The 17534-nt window shown below is 38.7% G+C and overlaps 1 protein-coding gene across 4 annotated transcripts in view; it reads right to left on the bottom strand.

The window, feature by feature from the left end:
• The window catches only part of ryr3 (ryanodine receptor 3), a 108797-nt gene that overhangs the window by 62683 nt on the left and 28580 nt on the right, over positions 1–17534 (bottom strand). For all 4 annotated transcript variants that reach the window (XM_049483365.1, XM_022685670.2, XM_049483375.1 and 1 more), the window contains 17 exons: positions 17385–17463; positions 16877–16989; positions 16027–16126; positions 15678–15771; positions 15281–15355; positions 14659–14815; positions 13992–14156; positions 10896–11017; positions 10597–10777; positions 10181–10316; positions 8287–8382; positions 6757–6875; positions 5550–5683; positions 5181–5422; positions 2932–3124; positions 1556–1772; positions 977–1081 (listed from right to left, as the gene is read on the bottom strand). In XM_049483365.1, coding sequence (XP_049339322.1) covers positions 977–1081; positions 1556–1772; positions 2932–3124; positions 5181–5422; positions 5550–5683; positions 6757–6875; positions 8287–8382; positions 10181–10316; positions 10597–10777; positions 10896–11017; positions 13992–14156; positions 14659–14815; positions 15281–15355; positions 15678–15771; positions 16027–16126; positions 16877–16989; positions 17385–17463 — 2328 coding nt within the window. The remainder of the gene's footprint in view (positions 1–976; positions 1082–1555; positions 1773–2931; positions 3125–5180; positions 5423–5549; positions 5684–6756; positions 6876–8286; positions 8383–10180; positions 10317–10596; positions 10778–10895; positions 11018–13991; positions 14157–14658; positions 14816–15280; positions 15356–15677; positions 15772–16026; positions 16127–16876; positions 16990–17384; positions 17464–17534) is intronic.

Below are 17534 nucleotides of genomic sequence, written 5' to 3'. Positions count from 1 at the left end.
ATGAAAATTCAACCTTTTCTTCTTTCAGTTCTTGTACTTTTGTGGGACATATCTGAATGTTTCATAGCAAAAAATGTTCTGAGGCAATAAATGTCAAATATAATGAAGTACTTAGATCACAGCAGTGATAAAAAGTCTTCATTTTCGAAGAATACTTCTCCAATTAGGAATGTACAAGCTATTTGGAGTTTTATGACTAAAGCATTTGAGAGATGAAAAATGAAGGCAGGTCATGAAAGCCATCTGGCTTGCCAAGTTTCTGCCACCTTGCTGGTAAGATCCCTATCTCCTGTTTAGGGACAATGTCACTTTGAGCAAATGAGGTCTAATTAAAGGTAAATTGAGCTATGAACATCTGGACCTGCAAAATATTGTTGCTAATAAATGGTAAGGTCTGATCTCTAGAGTAATGGGAGTTCTCACCCCTAATGAATTTCTCCTGCTATGCACTTGGACAGCGGGCTGCTCGTTAGTTCTGTCTTTAACAGTCACTGTGGTCTGCTACATAAACCACGGTTTGCTCCTACTGCACGAAGATATGGTCTTTTATGTGTGTGAGAGCGTGAGTCTGGTTGTCTATGTGAGCAGAATTTTTAGAGCTATGCTGGCTGCTGCAATGAGCGTGGACACACATTAAATTAGTCTCCTCTCATCTTTCCTGGCCCTGTTATCTGAAAACGAGATCTACATGCTCATCTGTGGTGAAGCTATCTGCGGTGCTTAACGAGAGCTAGTCCCTTTAAATTCAGGGTGACATTTTCAATTATCCTCTTACACTATTCTCCGGATGGTCAGTCCTTGAGGCAGTGATACCCGAAGTTCAGGTAATGAAGTACAGATAACAATCATTGTAGGGGCCTTTTTAAGGAGATGGTCTCATTACCTTCATTGCACACTGATTTTATTTGGGCATGTCTGTGTCTGTAGTGATATTCAACTGTGTATTATAATAAAAATGATTTAACAGGTTTCCTACCTTGCCATAAGTCCAGCCAAGCTCGATTTTGTTCATACCCCACAGTTCATGGATGTTCTCAGCTAGTTTGTCACGCACATTTTCAAGATGTGGAGGCAGAACAATCTGTCAGATATAAAAATTGTGTTTTAGTTTTTTCAAATAAATATATGTGGAAATTAAGCTAAAAATGTGAAATTTCAAAAATAGGAGATCAAGAAAGCAAAGCCAATATTATTTAAAAATAAATGAATATCAGGCAAAATGCCCTGATGTCTAAACAGTTAATTCTTACAGAATATACAGCTCTGGAAAAAAATCAGAGACCACCTAAAAAATAGAGGAAGATGGATGATCACAAGCCATCAAACAAAGCTGAACTGAACTTAAATCTTGAATACTTTGGTCCAACAAAGCAACAAGTGGTCCTATTACCCAGCCCCAGAATTTAAAGTAAAAGTTAATATTTCCACAAAACAAAGCAATATGAATGACAAACAGATACAAAAGATCAAAGGGGAAGAAAATAAACAAAACAAACAACTGGAGAAAATGTACAGTATAGAATAGAATGGAGGAACTTTGTCTTTAGTGACTGACCTCGGCGGTATTGACTGGTATGGGGATGAAGGAGGCTTGAGAAAGCAATTTGGTGGTGCCCAGCAAGTCTCTCACTCCCTCTAAATCTCTCTTATACTCCTTCACAGGCTCCACGCGCATTTTTTCCTTTGGAAGCAGAGCCTCATAACAAGGTGCATAGCCTGATGGGGGCATGAACTTAAAGTCACCATGGCGACCTCCCAACAGGAAACGAACCCTAAAGAAAAACATTGCAGAAATATCTTTTTTGTTCTAATCCATTATTCATATCAACAAGAATTTATTCAGTTATGGTAAGTTAGTCTAGAATTCTGCACTATGAAAAAGCTGCCATTTTTCATGCATTTGCAATTAATAAATAATCACCAATACATAGATAAAACACAAAACAAAGTCTCTGGGCCCCATTTTTGCGCTCTAAAGGCAAGCCATCAACTGCGTATCTCACAGCTTTATTTAGGGCGTAACAGTATGTCTTTGGTTTCATGAAAAAATATATAACTGGTGTGCTCGAAACGTGCAAAAGGCATGTACTTATTCTCTATGGCATGTACTAACACCAATTTTGGGTGTAACATCAAAAAAGAAACAATCAGTGTAACACTTGCCATTTTCTTTAAGAGCCAGATGCACTCAGACTTTGGCGGATTGGTATTTTAACACTGCAGCACTTCTGTGCTTTCTCAGCAGAGAAAACTCTTGTTTATTGTTGATGTACAATTTGGGTTTGCGCCATTGACTAATTTGAACCCTGACCACAGTCAAACGTCAGAGGTTTGCTGCTATCTTAGCAATATAGCTGCATCGTGCACGCTCAGTGTGCATACATCACTGATTGTTACACATGCACAGAAAGCACAGAAGTGTTGCAGTGTTAAAATACCAATCCGCCAAAGTCAGAGTGCATCTGGCTCTTAAAGAAAATGGCAAGTGATACACTGATTGTTTCTACACTGATTGTGTTTTCTGCTGCCAAGATAACAATGCGTCAGAAATTTACCTGAACACACCTCACTTCCAGACCAATGAGCATTATGATGGGCCTTGCACAGGGTGTAATAAAAGGGCCCTCTAAGTTCAATGCTGAACTAAAAATAGTTAAAAATTAACCTTTATAAACTTCTCCTGGATCTTGTCCTCTCAATAATTACAAATTACTGCAATTGTTCTCTGTCCTACTTGCTTAAACTTTTTAAGCAGACGTACTCAGGAGTAAAAGCTGAAAAATGATCCTGTTCCCTCAGGTCCTTGGTCATTTCCATAATTTCATACAGCAGTAGATAAATTGTCTCCATATTCTCACTGGTAATTCATGTAGGAATGTGATTATGCATGGCAGCTGAACAGTGTGTGGCGAGAGTGACTGCAGGACTCACTTGACCCCTGCTGAGAAGCTGACGACGGGGAAGAAGAAGCCGTCCGTGTTAAAGTCCTCAAACATTCCCTGCACAGGCTGGCCGTTGATGCGGAAGGACATACTGGGGGCGCCGAGGTCCAAACAGCAGCTTACCACATCATCCGAGGTCAGCAAGTGCTGGTTAATGGAGGCCACGGCTCGTGGGATTCGCCCTGTCACACACAAAATGGCGGGTAAGTAAGTGTTTTTTAATGTCTTAGTATGAATAGTTATAAGAGGTGCTCTGCTGTTCACTCGAATTTTGGTTTGAGAAGGGGGGGATTGAAATATTTATATATCTTACAAACCCTTAACAGCACATCTTACCATATATTCCACATAGTAATGTGTGGTATTATTCTGTTATACGACTTTAGACACATTTACATTGACCTATAACATTTTTCATTGACCTATAACATTTCTTCAATTTGTCATTAGTTTTACCTTTCGTTTGCTAGCTTCACGCTGCGTTCCATTTACCTCAGATATCAGAGCTCCAGTGTTCCAGTTAAACATTCAGATATCAGATATCACTGTTAGCATTGTACCAGATTAGCATCACTAGCAATACCAGTTGATAATGTATTATACATATACAGTATTTATATAGTGGTACAGTATTTTGTGTATTTAAACATGTTCACAGAGAGAAGTTGGACAGTACTGCGTGCACGACTGATTTAACGAGACACTAATAGATACTGTATAATAACACTGTTTTAATTTCTCTTGATTTGTGCTCCAAATCTGAATCTGGAGATGGTGAGGCTCTCCCCACTTTCCTAACAAGAAAATCTGACTTGTAGGAATATTCGAGTTAAAATTTCCTACTTGTTTATAGGAAATTCCAACATCCAAGTACAAAAGGAATGTGGCATCACTGCAGTGACTCACGTCCTTTTTACAGTCTGTCACTCACTCCAGAAGACTCCGTAGGTAAGCTTATTTAAAGGAGTAGGATAAGGATTATATCAGGATTATATGTTCAGTAGTAAATGATAAAATGATCAGGATGTGTCTGAAAATATGTAAAGTTAAAGTAGGCTTAGGCTTGGCTTAGGATAACACATGTAGCTGTGCACAAAGCTTGCTAGCTAACTGCAGACAAAGTTACATAAAATCCGCATGAGCTGATTTATAACAGTGGAAGGAGTTACTGAATTCGTCTTGCACTTGTTCGTGTAGGGTCAGTGCCCTGAGCTTAGCAACCTAAGTAAGCTTCTTGTCTTTGGAGGGGTGGGCGGAGTAGACAATTCGCTCTGGTGTTTAAAAATTGCTGTAGCCATTTCACACACACACTCACTCACTCTAATTTCCTACTGATTGCTCCTTTAATACAAATCACTCTCGTACTATTATTTTGAGTTCCTAAATTAGACATAATCAAGAATTCATAAATGCATGCTAACATTACCTAGTTTACATTGTTTTCCTAAAAGTACAGTCTAATGCAAGCTAGCTGTGGTGTAATTAGTATTTTGCTGTTTTAAACATATATTGTACCCCATTGCTTTCACTCTAGAAATCATAGGGTTTACATGGTGGAGAGCTGAACAATATTTAAATTCATGTTTGTTAGGGGCTGAGTAACTATGTTAGTATAGGTGCGTGACACACGGCGAGGACACTAAAAAAGAGAGAGCTAAAACTGGTCCCAGAATGAATAAGATCAATAAGTCTATAGTCTCAAAAACCTAAACTACAAACTCTTAGATTGTACTATTATATCAGATATGATATGAACAACTAGGTCCCATGAAAAAAAGTTACTTAGAATTTGCTCACAAATTTGAATAATCAGGTGGCCTAAACCTTTATCACTGTATGATAGTAAAACTTACCCTACCTTTGTGGTGTCTTTAGTTCTGGTACAGCAATGTGGCTCCGTGCTTTAATGAAGTCTGAATGGCTGACATTTTTGCTATAGAATATTTGGTGTTGGTGACCCGTGACTCCAAATGTTGTTGTTCGGTATGTGCCTCTAATTAGTTGAAGTTATGGATTTATCATCATCTGAACACTGCAGACATTACATTGAACAAGCAACATACTGTGAGAACTGAATCCTGTGTCTGTGCACTGCAGCATTATTTTTACACCCTGGAGAAAGATTTGTCATCCAATTGTTTTAAAATATAGATAGATAGATAGATAAGGATGTAAGGATGAGTGATGTTATTTATCCTGACCAGGATAACATACTCGTCATCAGAACTTTGCACGTACCTGACCACAGATGAAGACCATCAAAACTGTAGGAGTAGAGATCATCACCTACGCCATTCCCTCCCCAGCCCTCTCCACCTCCTGGGTACGGAGCGTAGCCTTTAGTGGTAGCCCAGCCGACGCGAAGATGTGTGGGTTCGCCGGTCACAAAGTGATCCACTTGATCGATTATCAGCTCGAAGTACCACTTTCTATACTGCGCCGAACCTTCACTCATGCCCAGGAAAATGTTGGGTCTCATACTGTCAAAATTCAATACATGGTTGTTATCTTATAGGCATGTTGCAAATATGAAAAATATGAATAATATGAATAAGCCATATTATACAAGTATTTGCTTTTTTGTATATGTCAAAGTCATGTGTTTACCTTTGCACATCATTGACCAATTTTGTCTGGAGAAGCACATCCCTCCTGGGAAGCAGGTGTTCAGAGATGAAGTTCTGATTGGTTCTTACTGCCACTCCATTGCAGACACAGAGAGAGCAGAGAATATCCAGAATCTACAGGTTTGTCATGAGAAGAAATCATGTTGGACAACAAAATTGTATTATAAGCAAAATTACAAGAACACAACTGAGCAAACACACAGTTCAACACATGAGCTGTACGCATTTAAACCATCTCAAAATGGTGTAACTGTGTAGCATGATTGGCATCTCCAATAATGAGTTTATGAGTGTACTTAAGCAAGATTTTACAAGGCAATAGAATGTCAAAGGTTAAATATCTGCCCTTGTTAAAGTGGAATGTAAACCCTTGGTTGGAATTCTTTTAAATAAAGTACTTTTTAATATACAGCTCTGGAAAAAATTAAAAGACCACCAGAATCAGTTTCTCCGATTTTGCTATTTATAGGTTTATGTTTGAGTAAAATGAACATTGTTGTTTTATTCTATAAACTACAGACAACATTTTTTCCAAATCCCCCCCCCCAAAAATTGTAATTTAAAGAACTTATTTGCAGAAAATGAGAAATGGCTGAAATAACAAAAAGGATGCAGAGCTTTCAGATCTAAAATAATGCAAAAAAAACTAGTTTATATTCACAAAATCAGAAATCAGTATATGGTGGAATACCCCTGCTTTTTAATCACAATTTTCATGCAACATGGCTTGTTCTCCTCCACCAGTCTTACAAACAGCTTTTGAATATCTTTATGCCATTTCTTCCATCTTCATTTTGATTATGTTTCAAAGGTTTTTAATTTGGTAAAATCAAAGAAACTCATCCTTTTTACATTGTCTCTTATTTTTTCCAGAGCTGTTTATATAAAATAAAATGTTCATGTATTGTTAATTGATTGAATTAATTTTAATACTTTTAAGATTTATTTTTATGTAGATCTGGATTGAGACAGGGAACACTTGTGTTTGTCTTCTACCCAATAGCTTGTCCAATTATACAAGGGACTGAAAAAACTTCTACATCTATTCTAATTTCTATTCAGAATAAATGTTCTTAGAGTCTCCACAAGGGAGGCATTTAATGTTTGGGGTTGAACCTGGGGCCCTGGTGCAGTGTGCCCTGGCAGATGGTGTGTTTTCTGCTTGTAAAATAAGGACTGCGGCTGACCTTGTGGTTACGCCCGTGCTTGTAGAGGAGAGAGATGATGGATTTGATGTGGACTTTCTGGATGATGTTCAGAGCCTCTGGACTCTCTGTTAGGATACAGTGCAGGGCCTCAAGAATGCCTGCAGAGATGACAATCTGTCAGCAGTTTGTTTTTAAGGCTGTGCAAGACCAAAATTTAAAATGCTGCTGCAAACACAGGATGCATATTAATTTGTACTAGGCTAAGATATAACAAAAAAGTGCATTAAATCACATTCAACACAATATTATATACCCTACATAGCAAATGCAGTACCGTACAAGTGTTTAAAAGGCTCATAATAACAAAGGAACCCTATTTGGTGCTATAAAATGGCTCTATTAAAATATCTTTAGGGCAAAAGTTAAGATACACCAGCTTACAGACATTTTAAATATGTTCCCCACTGGCTGTGAAACATTACAATTGTTTTATTGAAATCTATTGATGGTTTACCTAACAGGGCTATTAAGACCAAAACTGCAATATTAATGTAACATATAGTCAAAAGTATAAAACAAGGTAATTATGGCCTAAGGAATAACTTTGTTTTTCGATTTTAATCTATATTTTTTCCCGTTTTAAAAATTAAACTACAGATGACAAAGAAATGGTTCAAAACTAGGTTTACTAAGTTTACTAGAGGTTACTATAGGTACACATACACATTTATATAAAAGCCAGCAATTAAGGCATTTAAAAGTTGGGACAAATTTAAACTCTCATGTGATCTGTTTGGCGTTCATCCGGTTTGAGTTGAGTCAACTCATTGAGTGAATCACTGATTCAAGCCCATGCGGTCATATATACTTTAGAATGAGGGTTTGTGGACTAAACTAGTCACAGAAGAAACTTTGAAGGAGAGATTATAATTGTTTTCTACAATTAATCACAGATTCTCCCCCGAGAGCGATGACGCTGCAGTTTTTAGAAGCGGTAGGATTTATTTCTCGATAAATATATGCTTTATCCCACCAGGTGTTTGTGTCGAAAGTGCTGGAACTTTTTTCGGTACGAGCTCAGTCCTTGGCGAAACATTTAGAGAATATGTGCGTGATGGTCTGTGGGAGGCGCTGGTAACCAAATAAGTAGCGTTTTTTAGATTATTTATACATGTAAAATCTCCATTACCCTATTTTAAAATTGCATTAAAACTGTTATTCAAATTAACCAAATTAATTGTGAAAATCGCTCAGCACCTCCACACTTCCCCTGAACTGGTACTTTTTAATAACAGTCCATACTATAATATCCACTAACCATAAACTTAATCACTTACATTTGGACATTTACCTAGAGAATGCTACGGGTGATAAGTGTTGGTGCAAGGTTTAAAGCAACAAACTTATGCACGGGCCACATTGATGATTTATATTTGTTTTAATGCAATAAAAAGAGAGTAACTACATTTATTTTTTTATGTTTTATCTGCAAATGGCTTGCTTACTACTTCTCCATTTAAAACAACACAATGTTTTATATTGCAGCGTGTGTATTGAGAGGAAGTATACCTGAAGAGGACTCCAGTCGCTCCAGTTTGCTGATCAGCCAGTCCAGTTTGCGGGAGAACTGAGTGCAGTTGGGTCTGTTTCCTTGGATCAGGGCAGCTGGAGGACAACAATGAAAAGCAATAAATGTGCTGCCTCTTCTTCATTAATAATGCACTGCCCACTATCACTGTGTGTCCTTCATATCTTTCACGCATAGGTTGGTCCGCCTGACGGGTGATATTCCGAAAACAATTTACTGCTGTGTTTTAATGCAGACTGTGGACAAAATGCTAAATCAAAGTGTGTGTGCTAACAGATTCATTCCCCAGAGACTCATTCATCAAAGAGAGCAGCAGCAGCCAGAGAAACTCTGATTGGAATCAAACTCATGGCGTGTGTGGGAGCCAAAATACAGCGATCAGGGTAGCTTTGTGAAGCAGTAAAGGGATCTATTTAAGACAGTTAAGAGTGCATCATGCCTACTGTTTGAAGGCACAGGCAGTACCCAGAATTCCTTGGGGGTGACCTCCGTTCTACACAGAGAGATGTGAAATCTCATCTGGTTTCAGCAGGAGGGCCTGATAAATGTGAAGGCAGTCAAGGTGAACTGAGGCAGGTTTTTACAATCACAGCCTCTTATTTTCCATAGAAAAGTAAAAGGAGCAGCCTTTCTAGGAGCAGGTTAATGTATTTATATAGACAAACACAATGAACAGTGAACCTTTCTGTTAATTAGTAAAAGCATGTCTTACACAATGTAAAAAATGTTGGCCCCATCAAAAATGTCTTTGCCTCACCACAAAATGTGACTAAAATAAGTTAAAAATGAGTTGATCAGTGATCAGTAACCAATGTGAGTACTTTTGTTAATAATCAGCCTCAATTTGAGCCAATCTGCTCGAATATAAATATAAATTTGAGACTTTAAATCTCTGTGAAATTGGCAGCAGACAGGTTTTTCAATCAAGCACATCATGCCACAAGTCAGGTTTCCATTCAAGCTTTTTGTAAAAAGGGATGTGCAATAACAATATTTGGTTGTGTTTCCATCCACTACAGTTATACAAAAAATATAATTGTAACAACAATACTGTAATTAGGAGCAGAATCAAAACCAACAGAGTTAAGATGATTAACTGCTTCAGCTGAACAATCTTTACAGTCATTTGGAATTATTTTTATGGCTCTCAGCAGCTGTAGGACCAGCAATGTAAATGAAAGAATGAAGGTAACTTTTCTCCACATTAGAATATGGTGTTATTGTAAAATTGATATTATTACTACATCTTTGTCACACTGTTTTCCACCCTTGTGTTCTTTCATGCTATTTTAGGATTTAGACATTTTAGAATGTCATTTAGTGTTTGGTTTGTGCACAAGCTCAGAATTTAGAGAGGAGGCAAACCTTTTTCATTCAACTGTATCTTGAGAACCCCAACTACACTCTTCTAATCATAACTAAATCAAAATAAAACAGATGAAATGGATGCAGTATTAACATATAAAGAGCCATGATAGATTAAATTTATTTTATATCTTGTTTATCTTGTTACAGTCTGGATATCTCACATTCAGTGCAGTCTATTTGGTTTTGGCTCAACACAGCAGACTATTGGACTTTGAATAAAGCAATCAATACGATGTGAAAGTCCATCAGCTTTAATTCAGAGCTATATATATTAGTTGGTGAATCCATAGGATAGGAATCACAGTCCAATTACTTATGGACTAACCACAATAATGTATATTGATGTAAAAAAATAAAGTTTTGTACCTGCAGTCATGCTTACTGCCATGTTATAAACTCTTGTGACAAAAGAGATGTGTTTGTGTGTGTGTGTGTGTGTGTGTGTGTGTGTGTGTGTGTGTGTGTGTGTGTGTGTGTGTGTGTGTGAGAGAGAGACCACATTCTCACCAAGAAGCTCATAAAGGAGGTTAAGGATGTCTTTCCAGGCTTCTCCAGCTTCCTCGCCAGCGAACTCCTCAAACTCAGCTGCACTGCTGTAAACGTTGAGCCGGTCGATGCAGACTGAGACAAGTGTTAGCATCCCCTAAAACAGTCAAATGAGGAAACAAAACATCATTCATAACTGTGATCTGCTCCTCTCCACAAAATCACACTCTTTCCCAAACCCTAGGTGTCGTCTGAAGACTCTTACTGGTGCAAACTTCCCGGCCACCACTTGCATGTAGAATAATGTACAACACTTGGTGATAACTGAGTTGTACCCAAATCAATCTACAAACTGCCATGATAGAACAAAATTGAATGCATTTAGAGGTTAAAAAGAGACCCCGCTGCACTCTCTAATGTGCACTAAACAGACTAACCTCCTCTTTAAAGAGGTCCTGGCGTTTGATGAGTGAGCGCAGCTGTCTCTGTTTCTCCTCGTGCTCCAAGTCAGGGTCAGGCTGTTGGAAGTACGTGATGAGGTCGTCGAGTGTCTGCATCACTTCTCCCACAGGCAGGCTCACCTCCGAGGCCTTCTCACCCTTCAGCTCGTCCAGCCCACTGAAATGGAAAAAAAAATAAAATGTCAGCAACAGTGCATTATATAGCAGATAGGTTTCAGTAGCACTCCCTGTGTGAGATGAATATGTAAGCAGTCACAGGGACAGAAAGGCTGTACCTGATGAACTGTGTGAAGAGCTGTGTGGTGTTACGGATGATGCGGGCCGCTCTGGACTCCTCGTGCTGGCAGAGCTGCAGAATTAAACCGTCGTCCATATGGCCTTCTGGATAGAGGAAGGCCTGTGCACAACATAGAACGTCAGTACATTGAACAGTGAGCAGAATCATAACATCATAAAACAACATTATTATTTAACTTCAACTTCACAGAACCAGACTAACCAGTGAAACTATAAAGCTAACTTTCCTAGTGAATTAAAATATGTTAAATGTTAAAATTATTACCAAATGTATTTTTTGTCAGTAGTAAAAGTAAAAGAAAACATGGAAACTCAAAACTACCATGGAATTCCTTCAATTTTATTTTAGTATTTGTTTATTAAGCAGGAGTATAAATGCATTATTAACACTTTTTTATACATATCACAAAAACTAAACTAACAAAACAGCTCACAAATAAAGTAACACCCCCCACCCCGTTTGAAATACCTGCTCACTTACCGAGACTTCCAACTAACTTATTCAATCTGATTTCACTGCAATTGTTATTGGTACTTTCCAAGTATTGCAGAAGAGGATGCCACATTCTTTTCTTTTTAAATGTTCCTATTTTCCCCCCATCTCCCCAAGTTGTTCGAACTCAAATAAATAAAGTCTGTTTTACATAAAATTGGAGATTTCTAAACAATACTCAACTATTTTGAGTTAGATGAACATTTGTGGGCACATCCAATCAAACAAAGATCTTTGATTGAAACCAACTTATAATAACTGAGTTTAGTCTGTTGCCATTAACAGCTTCTTTTCTGTTGGCTTCTGTCACAATCTATTTGCATACTGGGTGTGTCCAACAGTTTCTGACAAACACCATCAGTGTGTAGTGATTCCCCCCAATTTTTTAGGCAATTGGTTACAACAAAAGTTTTGAGTTTGGTCAACTTAATGGGTTTTACAGTGCAACCCACTCCCCCTATCCCTAGTGATGCCCCAACACCAGGAAGATGAAGACTACAACATGCCTCTGATACATGTGAAGTCAGACTCTGCCTCTTTTTGAACTGCTGCTGATGCAGCATTGCCAAGTAGCATCACAGCGCACTCAGAAGAAAAAGCAGCAAATCGATCGATCAGATGAGCAACATCACCTTTTGGAGTGGTGAGGGGAGAGAGTGTCATCTACCCACCCAGAAAGAGCAAGGCCAATCGTGCTCTCTCAGGGCTCCAGCAGCTGATGGCAAGCTACATGAATGGAATTTGAGCCAGCGATCTCCTGATCATAGTGTTTGCACTTATTCTGCTGGTCTCCGCTGTCTGGAATATTTCAGTATGGAATCCCTTCTTGACCTCTGTCTTTAAAATCCATCCAGTTCTAATCTGTAGCCTTGTACCTTTGCCCCTGGTTCTTCCTAACAATTACTAAATTAATGCTTTTGTCTTGTTTGCCTGTTTACATCAGCATTCCTATTCTCTCTTGGCTTTTTTACAATGAAGGATGTTCCTGTGATTATCCAGCCTGCCCAACAAATCAGCTAATCAGCAAGTGGATGTGTTAAAACAGGGAAAACACCAACATCTACAGAGCTGAGTTGGGAGCCACTGTTTCAGTAAATGTGTTTGACTGAGAGATTAGTGAATAGTCAATGTGCTGGTGGTGCATGCTGTGTTACTGCGCCATCGAGGCGTTATACAGTGGCTGCACAGTGGGCTCAGAGGTGGCCGTGTTGTTTCTGGACCTTGTCCCAGAATCAAGCTGCATGCCACTGCGCTGGGGAGATGAGCTCTCTATCCGAACGCCTAATCCTGACCACTCTCACAAAACACACTGTCACCATGCCTCCCTCATTATCACGTTTAAAATATGGCCTCATGTGTCCCGCACTCTGACCAGAGTCTACTGCCGTTACGTTCATACCGACCTCGGCCTGTCTCACGACTTCTCTAATCTGGGCTCACCTCATAACTTACACTTGACAGATGTGGTCATTCAAAGCCCAGTGATGTAACTGTGTCAATGTGACTGGGAGATTAGGTTCAGGCACAGCTTCAGGCCCTGCTGAGATTACAGAGCGGGGTGTGTGCTGAGCGTTCGACTTTCCAACACATAAAGCACATCTGACCTTCACTATGTGAAACTTGTAGGGCCAGATTTGATTGAGACATAGCGTGAAGGATCTTTCTCACCTAGACGTATCAATGTATCTTTATTTCGGTCATTTCCATTATGTTGCAGTAAAGCATTACAGCCATTTTTTTGGTTCTCCAACAAAAATGGAGAAATGTCTCAAAAATGAATGATCAGTTGCTCAAAATGACTCTGATTGAGAAACCTACTTAATAATAATAATTTCTCTTTTTACAGAAAAATTATAAGAAAGGATCGTTTCACTATGTATCGGTATTGGTATTTTGTGTGAGCTCAAGATTCTGCAGTTTTTATTTACATGTTAGTTGGCAATAGGGACCTGACTCCCAATAATAGCCAGTGTAGCAATATCCACTGTTGGTGCTTAATGATTTAATTGTATCTTACTCAAAGTCACATATTTGTAGAATGTGTAAACGAAGCATCTTCTGGCAGAAGCAGAGCATAGACATTTATCAACACTAACTGGATACCCCACTCAGCCCAGTGCAGTCAGTGTCAAAACACAGCAGAGCTAATAAACACCACTATATACGATATTTTCACCCCCACAGTGAGGTTGTGCACACCAAATAACAGATTTGGTAAACAGGTGCTTAGAATAAATGTGATTGATTTCAAAAACTTAAGTATATTTAGCCTTGCTGGACAATGTAGATTACTACAGACACTCAGATTATGATTACAGATAATGATGAATTACAAAGTTTGCTTGGAAGTCCTAACATGGCTTCTGGCCCAGCCTTTGTATGGTATTGCTCTCAACAAACAGTTAGCAGTCAGTATTGGTTTTTAAAAAAATCTATATGGTCCATTTCTATTATTAGGTTAACTAAGATTGTCTTCATATACAATTTTAGACAGTGCAACATTAAATTGCTTAAATATAGTACTACTTCATTAGTTCAACAGGTGGTTACATCACATATTAGCACATCAAATATTTTTCACCCTTCTCTTTAGCAGCCCCAAGCGAGAGGATTTTGCATCCGGTGCCTGGTAGGAGAGCCACAAGCCTGTAGCCACGTGCATGATGAAGCAAACAGAATCTCCATACTTGATCTCCGCCACCCCCATGCCTTCAATATCCCGCTTTGAGCCAGAGTCCACTTTCTCCTGCCAGGAAGAAGACAAGGCAAATGAGTTCCGCACACTAATTAGAGAGGCAGCTGATTTGGCAATGCGCTCCCATTTCCAGCCGGAGCGGTCAGCATCAGTGACTTCAAAAAATATTTCAAGCTTTATTGAGATTGAATAGACAGCGATCTGCAATAGCGGGAGGCAGGCAGATGCTGCTCTCACTGAATAAATCAAAGACACAGAATTGCAGACTGGTGACCTTGCTGCACGACAACTTGTTACAGTCAAAGCATGACTAATAAATCACTAGGATTAAGCGTTGAGAAGGTACCAATTACAGATTTGGAACAGGTACAAACAGTTACAAACAAGGTCACATTATAAACATATAAGTCATTTAAAGTGTGGTATGGGGCAGTAAATCACAGATATTCTGCAAAGTTATTGAGCGAGTCTCATTCAGGGAATGTTCTATCATATTGAGTGACAATATGTTTAAAAAAACCCATATTCATTTGTTTCTGTGCATCAATCGAACCTTGCTTGGCCTGAAGCAGAAAGCTGTGGCAGTGGTATCAGACTTCTCTCTGTCCAGCAGCACTAGGCCACGGTCTTCTGTCTGACCCAGGTAGTGTCCAGTAGACAGATGCCGCAAGCGGAAGGGCTGACCCCATCGAATATGGCTTCCACTCCAACTGTGTAACAGAATAGAAAATACAAAATCTACATGCACGTCCCATTCTAAAGCTTGGTTTCCTAAATACAAAGGAATATACCATTAATAGGTCAAAAATAAATTACCATAACTAATGACTTGTTTCATATATACACTCAAAGATGTATAGCTATACTTACAATAATTCCCTATTTAATAAATGCCATACCCTTAGTATTGGCACCAAGCTAACTATTTTACTATCAAGACAGTCCTCCTTGTGACCCAGCTGTAGGTTGCAGAACTGCAGGAAAGAGATTGGCTCCCGCTCCAATAATAAACTCTGCAAACTGAACTAACTCTGAACTACTCTTTGGGAGTTTTCATCCATAATTCAGTGTGACAGCTCAAAGAGAGCTATGTCATCTAAAATTTAACCATCCCAGCCTCGCCCAGATGGATCTGTATGAGAGTTTTTCTGCCTGTGTGTCAGAAGAGAGCGTACCTGATCCGAAGTGGCTCCAACCTCCACAGAGACCTGGCCCTGGACCCTCCTTTCCCAGCCTCGTAGTTCGCCACCCTGTGGCAGCAGACAGCACTCAGAGACTGACCCATCCCATTCAACCCCACATATTTCAGCAACGCTTTACCTTACCAAACTTCCTCAGTATAAGGGACTGGTCAGCTACAGGTTTTAAATGAATATAATAAACCACCTTACAGATAATAGATCATTTCAAATTTGAAAAAAAAAAAATATCTTACGTTTTTCATCAACCAATACATTTTCAGTGTATTTAAACAATCCTCTCAGTCTAATCTAAACAAGAGGAATTTTGTCAAGTATACTTGGAAAATGTTACTCGTGTTGGCATAAGTAGCATAAGTAGACTGCATCCCACCTCTGCTGTTCCCCAGACTGATCAGATCCTGGTACAGTCAAACTCTCATCGTGCCCATGGAACAAACGTATCACATGCCCACCCAACAAATATCCTAAGAGTACACAAAGCGACAGTGTCATATTTAACAAAAAAAAATTTTAATACACATTCTGTTTTATGATGATTTAGCTGTTTTACTTTTACTGTGAATGTCCTGTGAAAATAGCACAAATCAAGAATGCATAATAAGTAATCATAAAAATATATATAAATGACAAGAGATGGTTCCAAACTTTTGAATGGTACAGTATACATAGATTTTTGGTTTGGAAAGCTTTGTATGTTTTTTTATCTGAAGTGAACTGACCCACTGCCACGTTGCTGCCAGAGCAGGTAGGCTGCACATTCCACAGTGTTTGCATAAAAGAAGCGTCCACTTGTATATTTCCATTGGACATGGACAGGTGCTGCATAAAAAACAAAAGAAGTTAAATTACTTATACCAGCTTTTTTGTGAACAAATGAAGTGTCTTTGAGTAGTTCTTACGACTAAACTAATAATTCAGTTACATTTTGTAAACAGGTAATCATATATGTGCTTGTATGTACATGTCAGAAAATCTTGAAATGTGAAAAATGAAAAATGCACTTCAAGGCACAATCCAACAGAATCCAAATGGCTTAACTGGACTTTTTACATAGAAAATGGCATTTTGTCTATGTGCACATTATAAGCCTCATAGACCAAATTACATGTTTTGCACAGTTCAGATTTGGCTTATTTTGAAAGTTCACAAAGGGAAGTTTGCACAGGTGCAAATTGTTTGTGCAATATCAAATTCAAAGTCAAACCCTATAAATTATTAATTTGTTTGTTAAGGGTTTGGTATTGGATTGTATCAGTGGTTTTAATATGTTTGACCTTAGGTTTTGAGTATCTCAGTGAAAGTAGTACAAACTAAGCCATAATAATAATCTCATTTAAGTAACTTAATACTTAGATGCTATTATCTACTTTTCAAAATACATCTCACTTAAGTCACTTCCACCTGATAATGTTAATGTAGCCTTTGATACTGTAGTACTGCAGATCGTGATTAAGAGGATAGTTTAGGCTATAAATAGAAAGAAATACAGACAGAGACGTCTATGCAAAGTGATACTCTTATTATGACAAAGAAGATGTCTTTGGCCTGTATGTGCAAAACCATACTCACCAGGAACCGCTCTGAAGACACACTGACTAAGATGAGATCATCACCAATTCTAACCTTTTCACCCTCAGATCTCTGCTTTGAGGCTGGGTGGATGGTCCACCAACAAGCCTCCCCTGTAAAGAGTAAACAAGTCAAGAAATGAAATGAAAATAAACAATTCAAATGCATCAAATGTTTACCACTGCCACTGCGAAAAACATTTCCTCAGACAAGTTTCAAAATATCACATATGGCACTCCAGTTGTGGCCTTCTCAAATAATCCTATCTGATTATCATATTCTGTTACTCTGGGCGGCCACAATACATAAAAATAGTAAGGCCTCCATGTTTCAGTGGGGATGTCAAGTGTCTGGAAGCGGCCCACTGAGTTGATAAATGAAGGTGCTTCTGGTTTTTGGTTTGAATATCATAAAGCACAGCCACCAGAATACAGCTGGTCTTTCATTTCAAAACAGACAAACTGGCTTATAGTTACTGAACAATGTCCTGTACTTTAGTCCAGCATACCTGTTGAATCCTCTTGCAAGCCTACATCAAATGACAACTTGTCAGTCAAAGACCTTGAAGTCTTGAGACAGGCCAGATACTATTAGAAGTACAGTTCAGAAAAAAAGGTGTGTTAAAAACATCTGCACACAACAATTACGGAGTCAAGAC

Source organism: Astyanax mexicanus, chromosome 1 (genome assembly GCF_023375975.1).
Source record: "Astyanax mexicanus isolate ESR-SI-001 chromosome 1, AstMex3_surface, whole genome shotgun sequence".
NCBI lineage: Eukaryota > Metazoa > Chordata > Actinopteri > Characiformes > Acestrorhamphidae > Astyanax > Astyanax mexicanus.
The sequence above is the reverse complement of the archived record's forward strand: the minus strand, read 5'-3'. Positions and strand labels throughout refer to the sequence as shown.